At 29.2% G+C, this 15,488-nt stretch overlaps 4 protein-coding genes across 6 annotated transcripts; 2 read left to right on the top strand and 2 right to left on the bottom strand.

Moving 5' to 3' along the window:
- The first annotated feature begins 1,563 nt into the window (after positions 1–1,563).
- LOC122715399 (ras-related protein Rab-10) lies at positions 1,564–3,792 on the top strand. Of its 2 annotated transcripts, none has more exons than XM_043937556.1 (5): positions 1,564–2,080; positions 2,398–2,458; positions 2,515–2,653; positions 2,731–2,820; positions 2,917–3,792. In XM_043937556.1, exons 1-5 carry the CDS (start codon positions 1,954–1,956, stop codon positions 2,992–2,994), a joined length of 495 nt encoding a protein of 164 aa, XP_043793491.1. In that variant the 5' UTR covers positions 1,564–1,953; the 3' UTR covers positions 2,995–3,792. The 2 variants fall into 2 exon arrangements, with proteins under 2 accessions (XP_043793491.1, XP_043793490.1); XM_043937555.1 differs by having other exon boundaries at positions 1,573–2,080; positions 2,913–3,792.
- A 608-nt stretch (positions 3,793–4,400) lies between these two features.
- Positions 4,401–7,994, bottom strand: LOC122715395 (protein lifeguard 1). Of its 2 annotated transcripts, none has more exons than XM_043937552.1 (6): positions 7,806–7,994; positions 6,428–6,510; positions 5,862–5,954; positions 5,595–5,775; positions 5,240–5,510; positions 4,401–5,115 (listed from the first exon to the last, which is right to left on the bottom strand). In XM_043937552.1, the coding sequence occupies exons 2-6, from the start codon at positions 6,477–6,479 to the stop codon at positions 4,756–4,758; spliced, it is 957 nt and encodes a 318-aa protein (XP_043793487.1). In that variant the 5' UTR covers positions 6,480–6,510; positions 7,806–7,994; the 3' UTR covers positions 4,401–4,755. The 2 variants fall into 2 exon arrangements, with proteins under 2 accessions (XP_043793487.1, XP_043793486.1); XM_043937551.1 differs by having other exon boundaries at positions 4,402–5,115; positions 6,428–6,498.
- A 570-nt stretch (positions 7,995–8,564) lies between these two features.
- LOC122715393 (U3 small nucleolar RNA-associated protein 4 homolog) lies at positions 8,565–11,564 on the top strand. Its single transcript, XM_043937549.1, has 4 exons — positions 8,565–8,794; positions 8,869–10,408; positions 10,892–11,194; positions 11,266–11,564. The coding sequence occupies exons 1-4, from the start codon at positions 8,691–8,693 to the stop codon at positions 11,380–11,382; spliced, it is 2,064 nt and encodes a 687-aa protein (XP_043793484.1). The 5' UTR covers positions 8,565–8,690; the 3' UTR covers positions 11,383–11,564.
- Positions 11,565–11,608: 44 nt separating this feature from the next.
- On the bottom strand, positions 11,609–12,600 carry LOC122715394. Its single transcript, XM_043937550.1, has 3 exons — positions 12,166–12,600; positions 11,992–12,076; positions 11,609–11,904 (listed from the first exon to the last, which is right to left on the bottom strand). Exons 1-3 carry the CDS (start codon positions 12,252–12,254, stop codon positions 11,629–11,631), a joined length of 450 nt encoding a protein of 149 aa, XP_043793485.1. The 5' UTR covers positions 12,255–12,600; the 3' UTR covers positions 11,609–11,628.
- Between the last annotated feature and the right edge of the window lie 2,888 nt (positions 12,601–15,488).

Here is a 15,488-nt window from a genome sequence, read left to right as displayed (position 1 = left end):
TATTTTGTTTATTTTGTTTACTTTTTTTTTTTAAGCTATATTTTTTAAGCTTCTATTATCAATCATTTTTCATTTTCATATCGATGGAAGTATAAAATATTGATCTCTGAAGTGTAAAGAAGATCTCTTAATTTTAATTTTATTTTTTAGGTTTAGTCTTCCGTGTCGGTTTTGGTGTTCGTGTTGCACAACGATCAAAAGTTTGAACGTTTTACAAACATATACCATATAAAAGAGAATTGTGAATAAATAAATTTTCGTATAAAAGGAGGGTGGATGGGACGTCGTGGTCAGAGAGTCTCCAGTTCGCAGCAACCTCAAAACGGTGAGACATGAAAAATCATATTATTTAATATACGATATTTTAATTATATCATCGTGTAGCTAATATTATATAACACAATTATATATTTTATAAGAAATAATATGAACCAATTGGCTGCAAGCGCGATTATATTTTTCGTAGATAATTTTTTTATTTTTTAAAGTGAGAAATAATATTCTCGTTTTAAACCTTAAAATCATAAAATGTAAGATTTTTTTTCTTTATATCATTGAGTGATAATATTGTGTATATAGTTAGGATAAATTATGTTAGATGGCGTAACTCTGATTTTTTTTTGGTTGGTATTTCAAATATCTTGTTAAAGAAATATTTTTTTAAGCCCTAAAAAGATGGCAGTAATATTTAATTCTTACTCTATCTTATCCACTTTAGAAAATAATCTTCTTTTATGATTCAATCATTTTAATTTATATTTTTTAATATAAAATATAATTTTATTTTTCTTTGTTATGATCATAGAAATGTAAAATATTTATAAAAATTTTTTAATTTAAATTTTAATTTTAAATTTGATTTTATATGCCAGTTTTGTTTATAGCATTTTCTATAATAAAAGCGTCTTTCTTTTATTGGTTGTCGAATAAGTAGAATTTTTTTTTATCTTTATTATTTTTTTTATTATTATAGTTTCAGGATATTACGGCTACAGCGTGACAATCAGTTAATAAATATATCTCTATTATTCTATAATTTGTGATCTATGGTTATAATGTTTTGCTGTACTGAATCGATAATGTAGTGCATGATACAAAAATGATAAAGTAATTATTTGATTTCCAAATTCTTGTGACTAAAAAGTGCATTAAATAAGAAGTCTATATTATAATTTGTCTGTGCTATTACTACCCTTTAGAATCACATTTGAATATGTATTAAATTATGCTATACAATTTTTATCAAAATATTTATGCACTATAATATTACAAATATCTAAAAATATAATGAAACATTAATTATAAATAATATACTTTATCATTGATTAACTTTTAATGTGTTAATGATCGTATTGTTTTATTAATCTTATAATATCTCAAATTAAAAAAAAAATACATACAATACGTTTTGTAGTATTAATAATATTTCAATAAGCATTAATCCAAAACAAATGATATAGAATCGTATATAAATGTTAGTAGTACAAATCGATAAAATAAGCAATAATTTTATACATTTAGCCCGTTATTTATCCGGATAATTTAAAATTATTTTTGCAGTGGTGGTGACCTCCCGTGGTAGATAGAATATTCGCAATTGAACCCGGCAGACTTTTATGATTACCGCTAATTACAATGAAGATGCGATCGTATTAGTAAATGTTATTTGATCTATTCAGTCGTACAGTCGAACGCAAAGTGCAAAGTTACCCTGATGCTTCTGCGTGTTGCTCTGTTGTGTGACGTCGTATTGTCTTTTAATAGTCAGCCCCTGTGACCGGTTTTTCCGTCGTTAACGAGACACCGAGACGCGCCCTCGTCCGACCTTGAAACCTATAATCGTTCATAGCGTTCGATGTTTGAAATATTATCTGGAAAACTGTTAATTGTGCTCTACGGATTTGAATCTTTTTTGTTTTCTTCGGCGCCTCGTTAACGCAGAGCAACAGTGAAATGGCGAAAAAGACATACGATTTATTGTTCAAGTTATTGCTAATTGGTGATTCCGGAGTTGGCAAAACTTGTATATTGTTTAGATTTTCTGATGATGCTTTTTCAACAACATTTATTTCTACTATAGGTAGGAGAACCGTTATAAATAATAATTATTCATACATTTCTTAAATCAAACCGTTACTTTATAAATTCTTTTCAATATAGTAGGTTATGCTACTAAGACAAAAATATAATATTGTAAATTGAAAATAAACAAGAAATAAAAAAATTGAATATTGAAATATAATTATTTTTTTATTTTGTTAAGTATATAAAAAAATTTATATTTTTAAAATAATTGTTTGACAACATTATTGTCAAAATTGATTGTTTTATATAAATAAATGTTAATATTCTGTGAAGTATGTTGCATAAATAAACAATATACTTTTTGTTACTTAGGTATTGATTTTAAAATCAAGACAGTGGAATTAAGAGGAAAGAAAATCAAGTTACAAATATGGTAAGTTATGGATATATTAAAGTTTTTTAAACAATCCTTAATATATATATTTTCAGGGATACAGCTGGTCAAGAAAGATTTCATACTATTACTACCTCATATTACAGAGGTGCAATGGGTATTATGCTTGTTTATGATATTACTAATGAAAAAACGTTTGAAAATATTGTTAAATGGTTAAGAAATATTGATGAAGTAAGTATTGTAATAAATTTTTTATTACATATAATAGATGATATAGATTATTTATATTTTTAAAATTATCATTTTAGCATGCAAACGAAGATGTGGAAAAAATGATATTGGGAAACAAAAGTGATATGGAAGACAAACGTGTTGTTAGCACAGAAAGAGGAGAGGCGGTAAAGTATTATTTATATTTTTAGTATATATTTATTTAAATTATATGTAAGTTATAAATATCACAAAATAGTAAATTAATATTTTCTTTTAGATAGCAAGAGAGCATGGAATTAGATTTATGGAAACATCTGCAAAAGCAAATATTAACATTGATCGTGCATTTAGTGAATTAGCTGAAGCAATATTGGAAAAAACTCATGGAAAAGAACCACAAGATGCTCCTGATAGAGTAACAGTTGATCGAAGGGTGGAAAGAAATTCTAATCGGTGCTGCTAATCTTATATTATTTATTTTAATGGCGCATAATATAATATATATCAGCTCGTGCCACTCAAAATAGATTTGTGGATAGATTTAGAGCATAATTTAAAGCATAATAGTATAATTAAACTCTTCACAACACTGCCTAATTCAAATTCGATTGAAATTATTTGACAAAATTTCTAATTAAAATATATCTAAATTTAATTCAAAGTATAAAACAAAAAAGATAATTCTAATTTGAAAGTGAAGTTTTTTAATTATACCTGGATTTTTTTAAAGGGTGGGTTATAAATGCTGTTTGTCACATATATGATTGTACTTATAAATGTGTCTATTGCATGTATACCAAGCATTAAAGCTCTATCATAACTTTTATAATGAAAAAAAAATCAATAATATATATTTCTGATGGAGCTTTATTTTCCATGTAAAATTCCATGCATTGTTCCACGAACAAAGTCAACTAGGAATTTGTTTGTTATGAGGCTGCAATTTGTTACCATAATGAGAAAAGTGAGAATGAATGTGGACATCTTTTGATCTTAAAAAAACTTAAGTGAATATTGAATGCTTTTTCATACAGTCATTGCACTATATATGCTTATTTACATCTTAAGTTAAAATTTGAAAGCTTAAAAATCAAGAGCTTTTATCCTATTTGTGTAAGACTAATTTACTACAAATATAAATATTCACGATTTCGAAATAAATGTTTTTATTTCCCTTTGCAATAAATATAAATTATAATGACAGATAGTGAATAAGGAAAGTGATTTTATCATTATGTATCATTACATGAAGAAATAATAATTATTGATAATAATTATATATACATGTAATATCATTACTTACATTATTGTTATATTATAATATTATATATTTATATGTTTACATATCACAGCCAAATCATTGCAATATCAAAAGTAAAACGAAGTTGTATAATAAAAAAAAAAATAGTAATACTATTTAATACTTTGAAATTTTTATTTTATTATGCAAATATGTTCAAATAATATAATATCTATTTTCTAACACATATAATGAATAAATACATGTATACATTATTAGGATAATTTAGAATTATATTTAAGTGTAACTATATCTAACGCACAGACATTAATATCGTCAAAATGTATTTCATATTATATATTACAACAATTAAATTAATTATTTATTGGATATTCGGAATTCATATTCTTAAATAATAATAATAAACCGTTTTTTACAAAATAAAATATATTTGTTTAAGTAAGTTTAATGAAAACAAAAATAATACTTTCTTTTAATAAAAAAAATGAATTGAAAATCATGAGTAAATATATAAATTGTGTTTAGGTTTTATATATAAGCTTATTTATATTCTTAATTATATAACAGTTGGTTTATTTTTTTTTAATAGATTTTTTAATAAGAATTATTTGTCTTACAAGACTAGATATTCAACTTTAAAATAATATAATTTTTCTCTGTGTTATTTATACTTTGAAAATTGTGTAAAAGCTATTATTCCATAGAAATTATTGCCTCTCTGCTACTTTTTTATCTCTCATTGTTTTTGTAATGTACTCTCTATATACAAATAAAAGAGAGTCAAAATAAAACAATGATGAATGAAAGCATTTTGCATTAAACATTAATTCGGCAACAAAGAAAATATATTTTATAGTATTTAATTTCGCGAAGAACCAATAATTGTTAAAATATAAAGGAAAATATTGATAATATCTATATAAAGGTTTAGTGCTGCAAAGATATATTCTTCTGGAGAAATGGAATACTTATGTTTACCACCGATCATCACTTGTGTATCATAAATCAAATAAATAGAAAAAAGTAAAGCTCCAATCGATGCATATACTAGTGTCATAATTTTTCCATGCCATATCATTGCAAATATTCCAAACACTACGAAAATTAGTAATGCAACAAAGAGTATGCTATTAAGACCAGTGAAATCAAATTTTGTTTGAAATGCGAATAATGTTAATCCAAGACAAACAACTGAAGTAATTCCAGCAGCCAATAGTACCTGTAAGTAAAAAATATTTCATTTTTATTTAATAAAAAATATAAATTAAAAAATTAAATTAAAAAATTAAAAAACATTAATGCATTATGCACATATATATATATATATACAAACACATAATTACCTCTTCAGATTTGAATGTAGAAGCAGCAGTAGCTAATAAAAAACCTTCTGCTATTGTAAATAAAAACAAAAATATGAAATTCATAGGAGCTTTTCGTCTCACACTGGAACAACAAGCCATACATATGATCAAGACAATAGTTGAAACAAAACAAATCCAAAATAGCTCTGGATGCGTCATTACAAATTTATTAGTTGGAGCATGATAAAGGAACAGTGCAATCATTCCTACTGTGATCAAAAGTTGACACATCAATATACTATATACTTTCCTAAAAAGAGGTAAAAATTAAAATGAAAATATATAGAATATATATAAATATATAAAATATAAAATATATTTTTAATAATAATACCTGATGAATCCATTTCTAATGGATTTCTCATTGAATTCAAATCCTTTGATATCATCAGATTGCATAGGATCTTCTGCATAATTTGATCCATACATGCCTGCTTGTGGTGTTGTACCAAATATTAAGCCAGGTGGTGGAACTTGTCCGTAAGGAGGTGCACCTGGAGGAATAAAACCAGGACCTGAAAATAAAAAAAAATATCATATGATATCATTATAAAGAAACTAAAATAATAGAAAAAAAAAAAGACAAAGATATTAAATTGACCTGGTGGTGGTGGTGGATTTGCTCCGTAAGGAGGTGGATATCCAGGATTAAATCCTTCTTGATGTGGATATGCAGGATTTTGTTGAGGATAACCTGTAATCAAATTTTAAAGACATAGAATATTAAATGTAATAGAATCTTTATCTAAATTAAGCATTATTTTTTACAAAATTTTGTGCTTTATTAACAGCCTCTAAATATTGGTGCATATTTTTCTTTATATATATTAATGTCCTTAATTTATAATTTTAATTAATTTAATTAATTAATTTCAATTAATTTATTTTTTTTTAAATAATTTATATAATTTTTTTAATACATTTACAGTCCTGAACATAGTTTCATTGATTTGTTATACATATGATCAAATACTATTATTTTTTTTTTTTTAAATGATCATAGGTAATAAAAGTATCAATAGATAATTTAATAGATAATTTTTGAAAGATGATTGCCACTTCAAACAAGCAACATGTGTGTTTGCAGTTGCTAAATATTATGTTGCATGTTAGAAATATAATATATTATAATAAAGAATGTGTATAACTTAGAAAAAAGATCAGAACCTTGTTGCCCTGCATAAAAATCTGCACCAGGTGTATTCTGCCAAGTTGCCATCTTTTGGTTTTTGTTTTAACTGAAAAAGAATCTATTATTATCATAAGATATTGTTGCAATAATAGAACATCAATGGAACATCAGCGCACGAATGTACCAATAACCTTAAAATGAAATGATATATAAGTTACTAAAAACATTTATAACATTTCAAGTTATTTTCAAGTTCTATTAAAAAAAATTTATTATTATTTAATATTTTAATTAATATTAGATGAATACTTTTAAATAAACATGCTCATTCATAAAAATAAATAGTAATAAAAAATTAAATTAATAAACAAAAAATAAAAGTAATAATTTTAAAATTGTACATATATGTACATGTATATAAAAAATTGTAATATAAAAAAATAATTAGAGTTTATAAATAATATAAATAATTTTAAAATATAATAATTACAAATTTTATATTATTAAAAATTATAAAAATTATTATAAATTTTTTTTTAAATTTGAAACAATTATTTTTGTCTCAGATTAATGAATTATAGACAATATGTCAAATATAGATAATTTCAAATATGCTGAAATGAATTCAAATATTACAAAATAATAAAATAAATTGCTCATATTTATAAATATAAATAATATATCTTTAAATTTTATTTGAATTTATTATAACTTATTACTTTTTCAACAATTCTAATAAAACATTTATATGTGATAATTAATATCTACATCATGCATTTAAATACTATAAATATGAGCACAATTAACCTTTATTAACTTTTTTAAAATATTAAGGTCAGCTGAAAATAACATTAGAAACACCAACTAATAATTATTACTATATTTACATCTACATACAATTTTACATTGATGTTATAATTCAGTATTGCTATTAAAAAATATATTTTTCATTAAAAATATAAATATACATAGCATGCCTTTTGATAAATATTATGATTAAAAAAAAAAAGTGAAAGTTAAACATTACAGAAATCAGGGAATTTTATGAATCTTGCTTAGAAATAAATAATTATTGCTTTTTATATTTTAATATAAATTGAGATATATATAATGATTTTGTTTTGTCAGCAAAGCACATAAACACAACATTATGAAACACAGTAGCAATAAGACGTACTTCAACATTTTTTTTTCATGTAAGCAATTAGTGCAAAAAACGTTGAAGTTTAGCATATTTTTTAATTATGAAAAACATTTTTGCAACAATATCATAAAAATTTTTTATTAATAATATTAATTTGAGAAACAAACTACTGCTCGTACACGTCAATCTGATGACTCATGCGCACTTTCTGGAAATTATTTCAATCGATAATCACATTCGTGCGCCGAATATGAGATGAATTTATTTACCTCTTTTAGAAAACGTTTAAGATCCTTAAACGGGGCAACTGTTTAATGTGATGAATAATTTAACTAGATTAACTAGATCAATTTTGTTAATTTATGCAGTACAAGTTATACATGTAGTTATATCTACAATGTTACAAAAATGTCACACTCCCCACTTATCAACTTTTGACTGCATCTCGTACGAGCAACTGATATGAAGTAAGTTGGCTATTGGAAAGCGACGATTTAATACAATTTGCGCTTGCGTAATACGTTTTTCACTATGCTGTTTATTGTTAAACAAGATATGCATTTTGTAATATGTATTCATGTGTATATATATATATATACACACACACACGCATATATCTAATCAATTTCTTAGAAAAATGTGTAATGTATTTTTTGATTTTGAAAAATAATCATCTGCAATCTTTAGATTTTAATCTAAAAATAAAATTATTATTAATTTTTTATTGCATAATTATTTTAAATTTATTTTCTATAAACTAATAAATAATTTTAATGTTATTATAATATTATTAATATTATTAATATAAAATGTAATAAATTAGTATAATCTACTTTTATAATGAAGGAAGAAAGCAATAAAGTTCTAAAATATAATTTTTATAAAATAATAATATTCAATTATAAGATTTCATATCATATATATAAATATATTTATATTTTTATTAAAAATTTTAATTGCATCAAAAATTAATTAAAATAGTATGTATTACAAATGTGGAAAAAAATTATAAGTACCAACATAATAACGTAAAAAGACACTTTTCCAAAATCCACGTGTGTGACTATTGTGGTTATGTTTTCTAGTGTTTAGTTTAATTTGTATAATTAATTTAATAATATTAATGTAAATGATTATAAAATAACAAAAATATCATGTCAAGTTGTAAAATACATAATATTAGGTTTTACAATCTTGAACCCCGATCTGCTACTTGTTTATCATATGAATCTAAAACAAAAAGGTTAACACTTGCAAGGTTAGTTTTTAAGAGTATATTTTTATTTAAATTCCATAGATAATTATAATAATGTTTTTATTAAATTTTTATAGAAGTGATAATTCGATTGAAGTTTGGAATGTTGGAAACGCACCTTTTGTGGAATGTACAATACCTGGTCATACAGAAAACTCTGTAGAAAGCATTCTTTGGATAGGTCCACGGTTGTTTTCAACTGGTCTTCATGGCATGGTAGCAGAATATAATTTAACAACATTATCTATTAAAAGTGAAGTTGCAGTAACTGGAGGTGCAGCTTGGTGTATGGATGTTAATCATAAAAATACATGTTTAGCTGTTGGTACAGAAGATGGATATATTAATACATTTACTGTTACTTGTGATGCATTAATATATGAGAGAATATTTGATAAACAAAAGGGAAGAATTCTTTGTATTAAATGGGATAATACTGGAGAAATGATCTACACAGGATCAACTGATACAATTAGAGTTTGGAATGCTATATCTGGTCATGCAATTCATAAAATGACAACTTCCAGAAAAGAAGCAAAAAAAGAAACTATTATCTGGTGTTTAGAAGTTACAGATGATAATATCATAATTTCTGGAGATTCACGTGGCTGTTTATCATTTTGGGATCCACACATGGGTACTTTAATTGAATCTCATGAGAGTCATACAGCTGATATATTAGCTGTCACTTTGTCTCATGATATGAATATTGTATATTGTGCTGGTGTTGATCCTGTAGTACGAAGTTTCTGTAAAATAACTATGAAATCTAGTGGTAGACCACAATGGGTAAAAGGAATTGAAAGAAGATTACACGCTCATGATGTAAGAGCTTTAGTAGAAGCAGATGGAAAATTATATTCAGCTGGTGTAGATGGATATTTAGCTCAATCTAGTTATCCACCGAAAGTTTTAGTTAAATATCCACCATTACTTCAGATTCCATGCGCTACTGTTTGTAGAAAATCTAGATGCATTTTATTAAGGTATCCAAATTTTCTTGAATTATGGAGACTTGGTTCATCTACTAAAATATCTTCAGAATCAATACGTCCTGGTATGCTATATCAATTAGAAGAAGAACCTATAAAATTACTACAGTTAAAAACAAAAAAGGACGAAAATATTATTTCTTGTGCTATTAATAAAGATTCTAAAACAATTGTTTATTCAACTGACAGTCATGTTAGAGTCTTTAACTTTGATGTAATAGAGGGAGATGCACAATTATTAAGAAATGATACAGATATTTCTGCAAACAGAATACAAAAAATGTTATTTAGTCCAAATGGAAAATTATTTGTAACAGTAAATAATGATGGGAAAAAGAATATTGTGACACTATATAAAGTAGAAAAAAAACATCTAAGGCATCTTGGTTCTTTTTATACAAACAAGGAATCCATTATAAATGTTGGACTTATGTGTTTTTCTCCTGATAGTAAATATCTTGTTTGTGCTGATTATCATGGTAGAATTGCTGTGTATAATATTAGTGAAACTGTAAGTAATGATACATCTGAAGCATGGTTATTGCCAAAATATAGTTGTCCATCAACTGCTATGGCTATTCAAAAAGATACATTAAATTTAGTTATTGTATATTCTGATCATAAGGTAAGCAAAAAGAAAATTAATTTTATGTATTATATAACAAGGATTTTTTTTAATATTAAGAAAATATTAATATATTATATATTATATATTATTATATATAATAATTATATTTATCAAAATATATAATTTTTTATATATAATTATTAAACATAAAAAATAATTTATATTTATTATATTTATTTTTTTAATATAAATTAATTTTTATTAATACTTTTTTTATTTTCTTTGAAATATTAAGATTTTGTTTTTACAATATAATATTATAAAATGATATATACTAATTACTATAATGATATATACTAATTATATACTAATTAGATCAGCTATAAAAAACATATAATGTTTCTTTGATCTACAATTCCTGTTTTACATAAAATTGTAAATTATAACTCTTTTTTAATATTAAAATTAAAAAAAAAAATTAAATTAAAAACTATAAATCGCATATTATATAGAGAATTATTTTTTTATGTTTAATTTTAGATCGTTGAGTATAATATTTTGCAAAAACAATATACCAAATTTTCGAATAATTTACAAAGTCGACTTCCTAAACAATGGTTAGCTCGACCTTTCCCCATAACGAATATAATTTTTGATCCACGCAACGAAAATATCATAATAATGCATGATGACTCAACCGTTTATATAATTGACAAACTAAATGAATTTTCGGAAAAAGAAACAAAAATTCTAAAACGTGAAAACGGTGACATGAATGAAGATAGCAATTCCTTTATAAGTTGGCAATCTCAGCAAGTTTTTCAAGTTCTCAAAAAATATAAGGTAATTTTAATTATACTATTATATAATTCTAATTTGTATAGAAATGACTATTATTGTTTTATTTTTTATAGCATCTTGTATACTTAGACTGGTTGAATGACGAAGAATTAGTGGCAGTCGAAGTGAATCCCATGTCTTTAACTGAAAAATTACCACCGACTCTCAAACAGAAATGGTTCGGAATGTAAATAAATATAGTGAAAATAAAATAAATTAAATCCTATCTTTTTAGGATTTAATATTCTGTACAAAGCCATTTAGCGTGTTTTTATAAAGATATGCTATCTTGGAAATTAAGAATTATGTGTATTTTTATGCCGTAATACTTGTGCTAAACAAGATTAGGACAATTTATTTTTCGATACATTTCTTATGGTATACAATGTTTTGTGTACAAAATATATATTCCATATTGTATTCAAATGTTTGTTCATTTAACCGAGAAAAATGAATTTTTGTTGTGCTACGCAAAATTCGCCAGGTTTCATGGGTGGTTCAATCGTATGTTTTGGCGAAGTATACCAACGACCTGTAAACTCGAGATTGTATTCCGGATGAGATGATCGTAAGCCTATCATACCGGATGTCGTTCTGGGAATGGATGGCGATGGTTTCAGAAGAATCGGTGAACGCTTAATCGTATCTTCCGGCGGTTTGTGTTCGAAAGTGTCCGCCGGAAATCCCTTCTTTCTGCATTCTTCGATCAACACCTACGGTCAGTGACATCGGAACACATTAAAATTCGTATGGTGCACATCACGGATACTGCATCGCACGTTTCTATTCGACACTGGTACCTTCTTAAAAAATCCACCCATCAGATGTTCGTACTTTCTGGACCAGTTTCGTCGAAATAATTTATCTCGTAATATAACTTCCTTGCTGAAATTTACATATTGTTGAATATTGATCAAATATTAAACAAACTAAACAAACAAATTAATTGTTCTTTTTACAAAAAGAGTCACTACCAAATATTATCGAAAATCACTGGATTTTTAATGTTAATAGTTCCCTCTGTCTTTGTAATTTCTTTTTTGTCTTGTAAATCGCCTTTCATTTTTTTATATCACTCGTGGAAATATAAGAAAAGTATTTAAGGAAAGAAGCAAACAAGTTATTGAAACTATTTGCAGATAGAATCCACGTAAACCTTTAGTTTGTTCAATATTATACTAGTTACCATAGTTTCTTATCCTATTTTCGCCAAGATGGACATATTTTATGTAAAAAGTGATGGCCTCGGAACAATCGCTGATTTAACTATACTATTACATCACCGAGACGATATTACCGAGTATCAAGCTACGATCACCTAGGACTATCGATTTTCAGTAACAGGCGTATAAAAGGAAGCGGTAGCTACCGCGGAAAATCTCGTTGAGCCACAGTAAACCGAGTCTAAGGACCAGCTATGAGGTCATAAACCAAGGAGTGTTTAATCTTCGCCGCGAGTTGTAACCTGGAGCCACACGAAGACGTAGACGTAGCTGGTTTAAGCCTCCAGGAAATAATCAAAGTGGCGATACAGCGACAAATATATACAGTGTCTGTGTGCATATGTGTGTGTATCGCGTGCGCGTGCGCGCGCGTGTGTCACAACGATGGAAACGATGCAGCTTCTGGTATACGTGAATTTAGATGCGTCTAACACGTTCGTCTTGGTTCAGCGAGGAGGTAACGGTTTGGAAAGCTTTGTAGTTGTGAGGTCTCGAGCTAACGGGGGGTGAAAGGGTGGTTGGAAACGGCTGCAGAGTGCAATGCGCCGAGATTACGACTAATCTGCGCCCGAGACTGGTCGGAAGCGTAGTTTCTGTAACTTACATCGCTTAAAGCGTCAGCTCGTTCAACCCTCAAACTCCTCGTCGCCAGTTACCGCCCGCACAGAGTTCCCTCTCTTTCCCTTTACATCGTCCCCCTTTATACCCCTGTTTCCATCTCCCTCTTTCCTCTTTCTCCTTCTATAACCACTCTTGCATTAGCGAGGACTGATTCCCTTGGGAAAATTGCGTCCTCGAAACTCGAAAGTTTAACGTGCTACGCACCTGCCAGGATTTTATCGTATCCAAGGTCCACCAGGGAAACTTTATTCTTTCCGTACCTAGAGTTTTGAAAATGGACAACCAATGGAAGCTTCTCGTTTCTTCTTCCCTAACATGGTAAGGCGATTCCATGGGATCTATTATTTACGTGTCGATGTTGGAATTCGAGTACATGTAAATTCTTTTTTCCTCGAGAATGTTGTTCGAGAAAATTGATGGCTTAAATAATAAGAAGATATCTTACGAAAGACCGAAGATGACAAGAATATGAAATTCAATAGTTATATAGGATACGTAAAACCTGTACTAACGTATTTACCAATCGAAATGTATCTTCGTAGTCAATCATTTTTAAACAAAACGTGTCACAACTTCGAAAAAAAAATCTTACAGAAATCACATTGTTTCGAAGAAAACAAGTTATAGGATGCATAAAACTGGAAATTGGAAGTTCATTTACAGATTTCTATCGATACAAACAAAAATACAATTACAAATTTTTATTTATATCATTAGTATAACATAATAAAATTAATTTACTTTTTTCTTTAAAAAACGTAAGAATAATGAAAAACAGAGATACATTCAAAAAATTCATTAAATATTCTTATAAATATTCTTATAAATAATACCAAATCAGATTCAAGATTGAAAACAACATAAAAATGAATGCCTTTAAGACGCCTAACATTGTCGATGATATTAGAGCGAACGGATAAAGGCAACTAGAAGCGAGCGAGGCTTATACGCGGTCGAACGATGAGATTCAATTGACTGGAGCCTCCTGGTACTAACAGCTGGCATTAATCACCGAGAGATCGCCGATATAACGCACGCGTGTTCGAGGATAACGTGCACGGCTGGGGTGGCTCGTACTTTCGGACACGCGAGGGGTTCCCCGTTCGTTATCGCGATACCAATATTCGCACTCTCTTCACGCGCGGCCCGTGTGTACACCGTGTATACCAATTGACGGCTGCTTCCCTTTTCACGTGGTCCGTGATCCCCTCGATCGCTCGTACACCAGTGATATCTGAAGTGGCGGCGTCGCGCACGCGAGCTTCATCGACAGGGGCGAGAGAGGAATTCCCGCGGTGATTCCCCACGATGTCCATCGACCGCACACTACGCTCTCTCTGCGGCTTTTATACCGTTTTTCCATTTCAACTGTCAATCGATTCCGTTCTTACTAGTCGTTTCTTCAACAGCGAACGTGTTGCGAGGCTGATCCGTGCCACCGAGATCCCACTACATTCATACGATCTCGATGTTACGCATCGAACGAGGGCGAATAATTATCGACGAGGCAACGTTTGCCACGAGAGACGCATATATCTGGATGCACGTTGATATTGGACAAGGGTCAAGCGAGGAGAGGTATGAAAAGAGTCAGGTGAAGGAAGGTGGAGAAGGAAGGAAGAGGGGGAGGAGTAGAAGGCGAGGAGGAGGAGGAGGAGGAGGAGGAGGAAGAGACACGACCGGGAAGAGAAATTTGCGGGATCGTAGATGTAGAGACACGGCGGGGCGCGCTGTAAATTACAAGCGGAGCGCCAAACCGCTATGGTCTTCTCTCGGTGGCGCAGGGGTGTCTAGACGTATAGATAATACCGAGTTTGTGCGGGGCAGACGCAACCTAGACGGTCCCTGGTTCATCCAGCCACCCGAACCAGCCAGCCAACCAGCCAGCCAGCCAGCCAACCGGGCTAGGCTAGACACATCGACCATGCTCCGTTTCTCTCGTTGCCTCTCTTCTTCTTTCTACGTGCGCTACCTGTCCTTGTTCTGCCCGCCACTATCGTCCCACCTATATACTGTCACGGTCTCCGTCGCACCCGCGAGAGCATACCTATATGCTCCCAACCGGATTTCCCATCGTTCCCTCGTCGCACCGGCTCACGAACGCTTCCTCCCCGCATTCGCCGCGGAAGGCGAGAGATGCAAATCCTCAATAGCATCGTTGGATCCTAGATCCCATTGGCAGCGATCGTGACGTAGATGGTGCACCTCTTCGCCCTGTCCTCGTTCCACTCGCAATCTTCCTTGCACGGAGGTGTTATCTCGCGACCTAGGAATTGTTTCCGTTTCGCGAGACGTCGATTCTCGCACGATCCTCCTCCTCTCTCTCTTTCTCTGTATCCGGTGAAAATTTAGCTTGCTTTCGACTGACAGCCTTCCATTTGCTATTTGATGCGTCGCGAGAATTCTAATGAGGAGATACGAAGGAATTGCGGAAGATTTAAGAGGATTTTTAT

Source organism: Apis laboriosa, unplaced genomic scaffold (genome assembly GCF_014066325.1).
Source record: "Apis laboriosa isolate Shangri-la unplaced genomic scaffold, ASM1406632v1 scaffold350_cov158, whole genome shotgun sequence".
In the NCBI taxonomy this organism is placed as follows: domain Eukaryota; kingdom Metazoa; phylum Arthropoda; class Insecta; order Hymenoptera; family Apidae; genus Apis; species Apis laboriosa.
Note: the sequence above shows the minus strand (reverse complement) of the source record. Positions and strands in the feature narration are given on the sequence as shown.

What these genes read in the sequence shown, in the direction of transcription:
- LOC122715399 (XM_043937555.1), top strand. Translation starts at nt 1,954, where the DNA reads ATGGCGAAAAAGACATACGATTTATTGTTCAAGTTATTGCTAATTGGT. An exon ending in GGTTAAGAAATATTGATGAA is followed by an intron (nt 2,654 to 2,730) that starts GTAAGTATTGTA and finishes TTATCATTTTAG; the next exon opens with CATGCAAACGAAGATGTGGA. An exon ending in GCACAGAAAGAGGAGAGGCG is followed by an intron (nt 2,821 to 2,912) that starts GTAAAGTATTAT and finishes ATTTTCTTTTAG; the next exon opens with ATAGCAAGAGAGCATGGAAT.
- LOC122715395 (XM_043937552.1), bottom strand. Translation starts at nt 6,479, where the DNA reads ATGGCAACTTGGCAGAATACACCTGGTGCAGATTTTTATGCAGGGCAA. An exon ending in TTTTTATGCAGGGCAACAAG is followed by an intron (nt 5,955 to 6,427) that starts GTTCTGATCTTT and finishes ATTTGATTACAG; the next exon opens with GTTATCCTCAACAAAATCCT. An exon ending in AAATCCACCACCACCACCAG is followed by an intron (nt 5,776 to 5,861) that starts GTCAATTTAATA and finishes TTTTATTTTCAG; the next exon opens with GTCCTGGTTTTATTCCTCCA.
- LOC122715393 (XM_043937549.1), top strand. Translation starts at nt 8,691, where the DNA reads ATGTCAAGTTGTAAAATACATAATATTAGGTTTTACAATCTTGAACCC. An exon ending in AAAAGGTTAACACTTGCAAG is followed by an intron (nt 8,795 to 8,868) that starts GTTAGTTTTTAA and finishes AAATTTTTATAG; the next exon opens with AAGTGATAATTCGATTGAAG. An exon ending in AAGTTCTCAAAAAATATAAG is followed by an intron (nt 11,195 to 11,265) that starts GTAATTTTAATT and finishes TATTTTTTATAG; the next exon opens with CATCTTGTATACTTAGACTG.
- LOC122715394 (XM_043937550.1), bottom strand. Translation starts at nt 12,254, where the DNA reads ATGAAAGGCGATTTACAAGACAAAAAAGAAATTACAAAGACAGAGGGA. An exon ending in GTGATTTTCGATAATATTTG is followed by an intron (nt 12,077 to 12,165) that starts GTAGTGACTCTT and finishes TGTAAATTTCAG; the next exon opens with CAAGGAAGTTATATTACGAG. An exon ending in TGGGTGGATTTTTTAAGAAG is followed by an intron (nt 11,905 to 11,991) that starts GTACCAGTGTCG and finishes CACTGACCGTAG; the next exon opens with GTGTTGATCGAAGAATGCAG.